At 39.4% G+C, this 11584-nt stretch overlaps 1 protein-coding gene across 4 annotated transcripts in view; it reads left to right on the top strand.

Moving 5' to 3' along the window:
• Positions 1 to 11584, top strand: part of LOC309516667 (uncharacterized protein) — a 75850-nt gene that overhangs the window by 2245 nt on the left and 62021 nt on the right. For 2 of the 4 annotated variants that reach the window (XR_014212963.1, XM_082195439.1), the window contains exon 1: positions 361 to 479. The exons of the other annotated variants lie outside the window; for them this stretch is intronic. Coding sequence is in view for 1 of the 2 variants with exons in the window: in XM_082195439.1 (XP_082051565.1) it covers positions 452 to 479 (28 nt within the window). In the remaining variant the exon portion in view is untranslated. Of the gene's footprint in view, positions 1 to 360; positions 480 to 11584 lie in introns of those variants that run through there. 4 annotated transcript variants of the gene reach the window in all.

Genomic DNA, 11584 nt, shown 5'->3' with positions numbered 1-11584 from the left:
GCAGCCCATTCCACATACAGAAGCCAACAGAAGTGGCAGTTGGCTTTCTTCAACACTGGGGATTGGCAGCAACCATCATCAAACCTAAGAAAAGTGGACTACCTTGGGGGCATGGGTACACCACATAGTATACACAGCCACCACTTTCTGCCTAATGTAGGGCCAGCCCAATTTTCCACCTGAGGTGGCCATCTCTATCTAATGGTAAGGCTGGCACTAGAAGCTGGGGAGGTATCTGGTTTATTCAACAAAGGGAGTCATATGGATGAGGCTTGCCTTCATGTATGTAGCCTCTGTTCTTAGCTCCAATGAAATACTTTTTCTATTAAAACTGGACCAACTTTATGTGGTTTTGATAGATCCATGTTTAAACACACAACTGTTGCTGTCACATCTAGTTTGACCTCAAGCGCTTTAAATAGCTCTTTCCTCCATTTTTTATTTCATATTCATGTTTGATTGGACCTGCTGCAGAGAAAGTTAGTTGCTTATTTAGTTGCACTGAACAGTGTTCTTGCTTTAATTGCTTAGTTCTGCAACAACGGAATTGAAAGAAGCTGAATGAGAACATTGCCTTTATTCTTGAAGTTTATATTTAACTGGTGAATCTGTGGGTTGCATAGATACAAGAACAGACTAATTGTTCTGTACACCAGTCTTTTATCCTCTCTCCCCACCCCCCACCCCGTGCCATTTTCAGTGCTTATATTATCATATCTAAAATGACATCTTGGTTCTATTAGGGTGTGAACATCCCGAATTGATTCATTCCAAAATTCAGAACTGATTTATATATAATTATTTTCTACCCATAAGGACTGGACTCTCTCTCTCTCTCTCTCTCTCTCTCTCTCTCTCTGTGTGTGTGTGTGTGTGTGTGTGTGTGAATGAGAGAGAGAAAGAATATATTTTATGTAAACTGCTTATGGATTTTAGTGTTTAAGCTCCCAGGAAATTTGGGAACAAAGAACAAATGAGCAGAAATAATATGGAGAAGTCATAAGTGTCCCTGTCCCAGAATTAAACTGTTGTTCACATAGGAATTAAAGGTGATCTTGAATGTATAGAGTGGTATTCAGTGAAGTTTTACTCAGAGTAGACTCACTAAAATTAATGGACATAGCTGATCCATGTTCATTTATTTCAATGGGTCTGCCCTAAGTAAAACTTGGTTGAATACCACTCATAGATAGTGTCACTGAGGATGAACTACTAAGCATACAAATGAGTAGAATGGAACTTGTTCAACATTATCTTTCAAAACAAGACATTCATTAGATCTTCTTTCAGATGAAGTCATGAAAACCCAAGGAGATGGTCATTGATTCAAGAGACTAGCAAGTCCCCTTATCACAGCTACACGAGCATTCACTTTAGGTACAAAGCATTCAAACCATTCTGTTGAAATCAGTAGTTTCCAATTTGAGCGCATACTTAAATTTCTAAATAATCACCATTTGAGTTCAGTTTCACTTCATTCCTCTGAAGCTGATGACAGTTTCATATGTTTAAACTGGCAATTAAAGGATTCAGAATTATTAATGAGAGGCTTAACAGTGGGATCTACTTTATATGTGATACCATACATTGGTCACATACAAACAAATTCAAACCCACACAACTGCATTATCAGATTGTTAAAATGATTGATGTGTGTGTAACTGACCCAACTGAAAACCTGACTGAGCCACCTCCTTTTTATACATTGCTGGCTGTACTAATTTCTTTTCCTTAAATCCTCAAACAGGTTAAGGTTGATGGGTCCAAAAAAGGATATTTAAATATATAGCCAGATAATGTTAGAAGTCCCACTGAAATCAGTGGGTCTTAAATGCTTAACTTGTGATTAGGCCCTATTGATTTCAGAGAAAACTAAACATGCTGCTTCGCTTCTACTTTATGTATCTGTCAAAATAATAAAGCTGGAGTTTGCATTTTGTAATCTGGGCTGCAAGACCAACTTTGAAGGCCTATGAAATAGTGCAAATGTTTTCCTCCTAGACATCACTGAAGACAAAACACTGCACTGTCTGCAAGGAATAACTCAAGCAGAGAAAACTGACATCTCTAACTTAGAAAGCACTTTTACAGCATGCCTTACAAAAGGCCCTTGGGCCCTGGTTAAACAACAGCTGCTCAGACCCTATATATTCAGCTCAGCACAACCACAACCCATTTCATTAGCTGACCATTACTCAACCATTAAATCATAACATATAGCTTTCCTCTTAAACTTGAAATGTTTTGTGTGTGTGGTGGGCAAGATACTCTCAGGTTAAGATGTAAAGATTTAGGAGAGAAATGAGGTACTGCCTACACACTCGTGTTCACAAAACACCATTTCTTTTCATGGCACCACCTCATGGCATACATGGTCACTGGCAGTCTGGCAGTAGCAGCGGCTGCTCTTGTTCCTCCTTGCTCTCACCACAATCCCAGGGTGAAAATTGATCCCAAAGGGAGAGCAAAAGGAAGAACAGCACCTAGCACTGCTTGGCTTGTCCACTTGGGTTCAATTCCCACTATGAGAAGAATTTGGACAGGCAAGTATGAAGAGGAAAACACCAGGAGCTCACATTAGCCACTGCTACCCCACTGCATCAGACGCAGAGGAAGAGGAAAGACAGGCCAACTTCCAGGGAAGAGGGAAGACAGGCCAACACCACCCATCCCCAAACCAACAGCAGCAAGCCTGATGTCAGAGGCCAATGGTGTTTCAACTGCTGGTGTGTGAACAATGTCAGATGCCCAGTGACGCCAACTGCTGATGTTGTGTTGCCTGATGTTGTGCTGCTTTGGGTAGCCCAGCGAGTTCATTGTCAGCTTCCTGCTATCGCTCACCATTCAGACAATGCTCAGCTTGGGAAGCAGAAGCAGAAATCTGTCCTGGCCGGGTTATGTTCCACACACTGAAATAGCTCCATGTGTTAAGATCTGAAATGGCATAGATCCCTTTTCTTCAAACAAAAGTACCTGTTTATTCAGTGAGGATGGCATTAGTGTTATGAAGTACACAAAACAAACTAAATACAACAAGCGCTCTTAAGATGTACTTTATTTTTATTTTTTTAAAAAAATTAAGCTCAAATATACTCAAGGGTGTGTCTTGCTGAATCTTGGCCCCTTCCCTCTGCCGAAACTGTAGAAACGTACAAAAAAATCCCAAGATTGGTATGACCCAGGTCTCTGTTCAGTTACTGAGCAGAAGAAATGTCATAACATTCTCCAGTTCACAATTAAACAAATTCCTTTATTTCTCATGCCAACACCCCTTGTATTTTGAATTTGCCTGTATGCCTTTGTGGTCCTAATTCTTCTGCTCAGTGTCTTGGTTTAACCAAATCTCTGCCATTCCAAGTCTATCTCACTTTTCCTTCAACACATGTGTTTCTAATTTAACAATCTTGTTATATATTGTCATGAAACAACCCAGCTTCCCCCTCCTGGGTGCTTTGTGGGAATCCTAAGTAGCAGCCGTAGACAGGAACTCTCTTTTCTTTGGGGGGTTTTGTTTTAAAGAACAGTCAAGGCAAACAGATTTAAGTAAACAAATAATCCTAGAGAACCCACAAGAGGTCCCAAGGCCGAGGCTACTGTTTTATGTCTCTCAAGAGAGTTGGGCCTGTTGCCAGCATAAATCTATTCCATATTAAGAAACTTAAACCCCCTCAAATGTATTAGGCATAATACCAATATTCAGCCATTTGGTACTGGAATTTAACTTAATTCTGTTACAGTCGTCCTTATATACTTTCCCAATGAGGAATCAAAATCAAAACCAGAGACTTTTGCTTGACAAACAGTAATGGCTGACTGTTGTTTGCCTGACTACAATATAGTCCTTAATTAAATCTGACAGAAGAGCAACTCAGAGAATCATTTGGGGTATTCACACATTGCATTCAATGAGCGAACAATCTCTGTACTTGTGTACACAAACAGCTGAACTATATGCTTGTGCAGTTGCTCATGTCTGTGTAACTGTATGCACAGCAGTTGAGCTTCACAAATCAACAAGTGTATAATCATTCACACAACAGCTTGTTCATGGGTAGAAACAGCTTGTACCTGTGTTCAGTGAAACTTGTGAATAAGCCTATAGTGACTTTAATTCAGACACAGTCAAAGTAGTGAGTGGGAGCCGGATACTTTTCTGTTACCGGTGATAGTGAAAAAGTGGAATGGGGGCCCTTTTCTTTTCCAGCACATGTGAAACTTGAGATTTTAAGTCACTTCGGAAAGGCATCCTGGAGACAGAGGCGAATTTTAGTGAGTTCGACTGATTCAGTCTCTCAAGGCAAATCTAAAAAAATGTAGTATAAACACTGACACCTGGGAAACACTGGCCTGCGAGTGCTCCAGTTGGAGAACAGCCTTTACCAAAGGTGTCATGGGCTTTGAAGATGCTCAAACTCAGGATGAAAGGGAGAAACATGCTAAGAAGAAGTCATGCTTGGCAAACCCTCACTGTGATCAACTCCCACCTGGAAACCTATGTCCCCGCTATGAAAGGACATGTGGATTCAGAACTGGCCTCTCCAGTCACTTACAGACTCACCGTTAAAACCATGTGTATGGAAGACAATGCTACGAGTGATCACCAAAGAAGAAGACTAGGCATGTAGCCTTGGGTGTGCCACAGGGGGCGCTGCAACAATGGTGCAGGTGAGAATTTTGGCATCATGCAGGGTGCAACTGAAATTTAAGACCCCAAGTTCCACCACTGCTGGAGATACGGAATACCACTAAACAACCAGGGATTCAGCTGAGTGATAAACATCACATTTCCCTCCTCACTTCCTCCACCCAAAACACTGCTTTAAAATAAGCTAAATATTGTTTAATTCCCTAAAAGATCAAGTAAATGCAAAGACAAAGACAAAGAAGACATTTGAGAGTAGGTAAGACAGAAGAAGTAGAGACAAGGATTCTAAAGGATTACACTACTGTAATCTGTCTTTCTATGGTACAATGCATATCTCTTAGAATTACTGGGAAATATTCTTGGAGTAGGAATATTGGAGGGCTTAGTTCTGAAAACACTGAAGAAAACAATAGCCTGTTATGTTGTCAATGCTTTTCAAGAATTTCCAGAAAATTCTCCTTATAATTGCTAAGAAACTGGATAACCTCTCCACACTCTTTATATGCGTGAGAGTACTGTTGTTTTAAGCAAATCCATCTTCAAAGTTGTATAGAACTTTGTTTTTTTGGAATCAAAAGCTGCAATGTTTTTTGGAACATTGGAACATAAAAGCTGTAATGTCAAGCTGCAGTGAAATTTGCATAAAGCATATCTAGAAGTCTAAAATATATTCAGCCAAGGGTCAGATATTTCCCAAAACACTTGGAGGTCGTTTATAACCATAGTAACAGAAGTTCAGGTAAAATGTATGCAACAGATCAAGAAAGGTCCCAACAAGTCCAACAGATTCTGGTATGGTTAATTAGCACAATCAAAGACCAGAACCTTTCATTTTTAAAAAAGTAAGTTCTGCAGAAATGGAGAACAAAATGGAGCACAAAACCAGATAAAAACATATATAAGTTGACATACAAAAGCATAATTTTAGGAACACATTTCTAAAAACATTAAGGTTAATAGTAAGGCTTGTGTAAATACATTAGAAGCAAGAAACCACCAAGGGGGAGATTGGGCCATTGGACGGCATAGTGAAAGACGTGCTAAAGGAAGACAGGGAGATTGGCAGAAGCTATGAATATGCTTTCTGCTCATCTTTGCTCTCTCGTTCTAATGCAACATTGTGCAGATCTATCCAGATATATTTAAAGAATGCAGAACAAAGGAGGTAAACATCAGCACAGATCTCTTCCCTGCAGCAAAACTCTGCAATCTGTTGTGTGCAGATGGATTTTTCACTATTGCCACTGATGAGTGACTTGTGGAGATTCCAGAGTAGCATGGGGGGAAAAACTAGAATATGTTTGGGGCATGCTGTGGTGCAGAAATGTCCAATATATTAGATGTGATAATAAATTTTTTTTATTATTATTATTATTATTATTATTATTATTATTATTATTATTATTATTATTTCCACCTAATAATTTGGCTCCTAAGCACCTTGATTCACTTATATATATATATATTTAAATATATTGCTCTCTTTATTCCATTAATTAGTAGCTCTCTTGGCAATTTAATATGGTAGCATTGCTGTTGCCATTTCAGTACACACAGAAAAGGAATTACTCTTCTGCTAATGCTAAACTCATATTTAATATCTTCACTGGGTCAAAATCATGTGTTTAGCACCTTGTCATTTCAGACCCTTGATATGCGTCATTATAGGCAACTGCCAGTCATTTCACCTGCTAATGGTCTGATATAAAAGCAGAGATCAAAATTAATGACAGCATAAGAAAGCTCTAGGTTAATTTCTCTGAGCGACAATACTTGATATTTCCTCACATTCAGTATGCTATTAAAAGTTTATTTTTTTATAGAAATCAATTCAATATAAATGAGAGAAAAGGACATTCAGGTCAATATTATTTAAGAATTCATTGGTATGCATTGATTTTTATGACTGCGACTGCTAATTGAACAGAAAACGCTGAACAAAAAACATATTTTGAAGCCCATAAGGTGTTTGCATGAAATATGTCATTTCTTGCAATGTCTGAAAGTTTCTTCCAGGCAGAAACTATAGAAGCTCCAGTATAGCTGAACATCTGTCTTGTCATGTAGGCAGATATTAAGATTAAATTAACTAGAAATGAATAGAATGATACATGACAGGGTGCAGATGTCCCAGCCACAGTGTGATAATTTCATTGCAAAACTATGTAATGAATTCCATACATTACAGAAATACAAATGTACCACTTTAGGTAATTGTGATGAAAAGGTATAATATGCAGTGCATAAACAGACTGCAGACCCAAGGGCGTTTCTCCCCCCTGTACACTATTTCTCTTCAGTCATTTCAAAATGATTTTATTTAGTTTAATGTAAGCCTATTATTGAATCCTTTCTGGGTATTTTCTCCCCTTCTTTCAATATTTCAGAATCTGGATTTCATAGTGGCATTACAAAACTTCTTGCATGCCTGCTTTTTCCAATAGATTGGTTTGCTCCCTTTTCCCTCTGTCTATATTGTACCTTAATGTGGCACATTGAAATTCACCGGGACTGGAAATACTTAAAAAGCTTTTGGGCTTTGGGTAGTTTACAAATTGGTGTCTGCTGCCTGTGCGCAACTTAAATTAGCAGCAATTGTTTACATTCTGTTGCAGATTATTAGCTAATTTTCCTTTATTACTTGCAAATGGACGATTTGTGGACCGTCTAAGCTTAGGCGTGTTTTTTAAAACATAGGTTTGGAAGCATGCAACCGTTTGGTAATCCATAGTGGGCCTCATTGTGCTTTGGCGTGTGAGAGGAAGGGAGCTAACTGGGCTCCAGGGTTGGCACTGCAGGACCTTGGATTGGTTGCCTGGTGGCAGCCAATCAGGCCTCACACCAGGGAAAAGGGGTATTGCCCAGGAGTGGACCAGAAAAACTCCTCTCCTCTGGTCTGTTCAGTGGGTATAATAACAGATGAACACATCAGGGCTCTCAAAGACTCCCTCCAATTGGCTGGGAAACCCTCTGCAGTGAGTGTTCCTCATCAAGTGGTGCCGGGGGAGGTGGCGCTGGCCTGTAATGCCACTGAACCATCAAGAGTAAGTGGACATGGTAGGTAGACGCCACAGATGGCAACTAAGCTTGCACTGCTGCCCACCACTGCTAAAATGGCTACCCAGGGCCCTACAAAGGAGGGCAGTCAGTGGCAACTCAGCTAGCTCATGCTGCTGACAGGCCCTTTTGCGCCCCTGGGAACCAAACTGCCCAACAACTGGTGCCATCCAGTATTTGACAGGAGAGAAAAACTCCATGTAGTACACTGATACTGAACGAGCAAGCACATCGCAAAGTCCGGGTAGCTCTGCCGCCTCTCGTTTTATGTTGAATAAAATGTTCATTTCAAAAGTTGCATGATTCTGTAAGTCTAATAAACAAACAAATCTCACTATTTTGCTATCGGGATCTCATTCTCTAAATGCAATAATTTTGAAAACTGGGCATGCATACTTATTTTGTGATTCATTGGTTCCAAACAACAAGCAGAAGGTGGAAAGCAAACGTCCCAGGCAATGAGCAATAGCAATTTGAGTATGCAAGGAATTCAAAGTCACACTCTGTGTGCCCAGCATTGAAATCAACAGCACCTTGTTAAAGCATCGACTCTACTAAGCTAAGCTGATAGTTGTAGGGAGTAAGCAGAGATAGGTCATTTGTGAGACTAATCTGCCCTTATAAAAAGAAAGAAAGAAAGAAAGAAAGAAAGAAAGAAAGAAAGAAAGAAAGAAAGAAAGACATAGAGTGGCAATTTCTTCACATGGTGATTTTTATATGACTTATTTTTTAAATGGATACAAATTTAAGATTGTTTCTTATGCCAGCTCCACAAAACTCAGTACGCTAGACACTAACATTATTTATTTTGATCTGGTGTATCTTTTCCAAGGTGTGCAATTATGTCTTCTGTATTTGGAGCCAGAGTGGTTTAACAGTCAGTCCCTCTTTCCACTGAACTCTGGGAATTGTAGTTCTGTGAGGAGAGTAGGCTTCTCCTAACAATTATTAGCACCCATAACAAACTACATTTCCCAGGATTATTTGGTGGAAGTCATTACTGTTTAAAGGGGTGTGATACTGCTTTAAATGTATAGTGCCGATCAGACCCCAGTGTTGATCCAGGACATTGATAGGGTCTGAGGTTGGAAAGGTTGAGAGATGGTGACCATCACAAAATGGTGGATAATAATTAAGAAACAATTGTGATATAGTCTTCTTTTTCTAGTGGCTAAGAAAAAGAAAGACTTCAGAAATTTTCTCAGAAAGAAATATCTGCTGGGAAAAGTTGGCTCATTTAGCACAGTGCTGGGTGTTCAGGGTATTACATCTTTTAAGTCAGTTTTTTTTATGGCATACAAACTTCCCTGTTCATAGAGAAACACAAACATGCACTTTAAGTGGCATATGTTTTAAAATGTGGAGAGAGAACATTTCATTTCCTCCTGGTGAAAGGAGACTTTGGGTAATCAGGGTTCCCCCCCTCCCCAACAGATGCCCAGTTTAACTCACTTAAATGAACTTGTTTTCTGACTGGATCAGTTCTTGGATAAGTTAATTGAGCATGGCTGGAAAGAAAATGTTATCTTTATGAAGAGGTAAGTAGTATGAAGCTTCTTGGGTTTCAGGGAAGGTGCCTCATTGTTTACTTCTATTCTCCTAACAGAAGGGGTGCACAAATTCAGCCCAGTGGAAATAATTCTAGCTAATCGCACTCCATTACTTTCAGTGAAATTGAGTCTGCTCATTCTACCTAGGTGAGCTGACATAGCACGGAAACAGAAAAATAATCACAGTCATGCTGTCCAAAATAAGCAATTGGCATCAGGCAGGCTGAAAACTGTACATTTTTGTTCCAATTTACACACTGTGCACACCATTACTTTATAAACTCTCAGTGGCTATGCATCATCCCAGGGAATCAATGCTGTTGGAAACATTGTTCATTAGTACCAGGCAAGTGCTCTGCCATCTTGTGCATATCACAGCTGCTTACTGATGTTCAGTCCTCGGTTTGGGGGTTGTGCTGCTTTCTTTGACTCTCTTTCTATGGAATTCTTTGGGGGCTTCTGTGTGAATGTGAGCCAGGTACGGAACAGTGGTTCAGTAGGGCATATGATGTACCCTACAAATTAAGGAATGGGGCACTTCTAAGAGCTCACTTAGCCCAGGAATTTGTTTTCCAGAACTATGCTTACTATCCTTTCATACAGCTCCCTATCCTTTTCCTAGCTCCCTTCCCCAAGTTTCTTTGTTTCAACGATGTAATTTAAGGAGGGGGAAGTACCCATTTTGGTGTTGCTGCTGTTAAACAATTGGAAGTCAGAATAAGGTTACCAGATTTTTTTCAATGAATCCGGGGACACTTTTCAACTTCAATGGATTTTGTATGGGGACTGATTTGTAAATCTAGGGACTGTCCCTGGGAAACAGGGACGTCTGGTAACCTTAAATCAGAATCCCTTGATGCAAAGGATGTGGGAGGAATTTGATTTGCTTTGCATTTAAAGGTGTACCTCCATAATTCTTACTTTCTGAAACAATATGCAAGCTGAAGCGTACCCCTCCTTTGAAATTCATTATTCCCAGCCAAATAATGACTACAAAAATGCATTTGCTGGAGCAGACTGTGAATAAAAATGCATATAATAATGAAAATAACACACAAAATGCATTGTAGTAGGGAAAAATGTATCTATCAGGCAAAATTGTATACAAATGTGCACATTCAGAGGAAAGGGGCATAGTTCAGTTTCAGGGTATCTGTTTGCATTCAGGTGCTCCACTGTTCAATCCCTGGCACATCCAGGTAGGGCCAATGAATATAATTCTGAGCTAAATGAACCAATGGGCTGGCTTGGTATAAGGCAGCTGTTTCAGGTGGGCAGAGTATAAATAATAAAATTATTATTATTTAGTTATTTTCAAGAAATGGCCCAAATGACTTGCATATTGTCAATTTCCAATATGTTAGGTTGCAATCATTTGCTTCTGAAACTGTTCTATGATTTAATAACTTAGGGCACTTTCAGAGAGAAGCATAATATCACAAATAGGTCATTCAGATATTGCAGGCAGGTTGTTGACAAGTTTTTTTTTTAAAAAAATAATTCCATTTTCCATGGAAATGGTAAATCCAGATTGAATAGGGAGAAAATATGGGCTGCCTATAATGACGTGGGGACACTGTGAAAAGTTGCATGCATAACAGCACAAGTCACACAATAATGTCTACTCTTAAGGTGTTTTATTTTTAAAGAAGTTTTAAAAGTTATCCATTGCAGAAGTAGTACAAAGGAAACCCACAAAATCCTGACTATTTGCATGTGGATAAAGACCAGAAAAAGATTATTAACTTGCATTTTTAAGACTAAAAATTTTACTGAAAGAGCATGAGCTTTCATAGGTGATTATGTAACTCAACAGATACTGCCCTGGAAGTGAAAGCTGAATATCGGGGTGGGGGGTGGGGTCCTTTTCAGTCTTTAAAGGGACAGTTGCCCAAGCTGCAAAGTCTACTTTGCAAACATTGAGTTACAAAATCAGCAGTGCTCCTTCCAGCTATTATAATGCAAGAGGAAAGCATAGTCCCTGGGTTAGGCTTTGATTGACACAGCCAATTTTTAAAATTAATTCCTATTCTGCCATCTCACGCTCCATATATCTACAGGCATTGATTTTCCCGTGGATAGCTACTCTGAGTTTCTGATGGAGTGTCCAGGGAGGTTAAAATGTTTATTCAAAGGATTCTTTTTTGTCTTTGTGTTTTTGTTTTTTTAATGTAGGATTTGTATCCATCCATTATTTCTCTCAAACATAGCCCTGTCTCCACAATGCAGATTGCCGATGGCTATTGCAAGTAGGTTGAAGCTTCACAGATGTGGTGGGTGGTGTCGCCATACCCTCTAACTAAGTTGGTACACCTGGACATATAAGGGGCCC

This window comes from Podarcis vaucheri, assembly GCF_965113315.1.
Source record: "Podarcis vaucheri genome assembly, chromosome: 1".
Lineage (NCBI taxonomy): Eukaryota > Metazoa > Chordata > Lepidosauria > Squamata > Lacertidae > Podarcis > Podarcis vaucheri.
The sequence above is the reverse complement of the archived record's forward strand: the minus strand, read 5'-3'. Positions and strand labels throughout refer to the sequence as shown.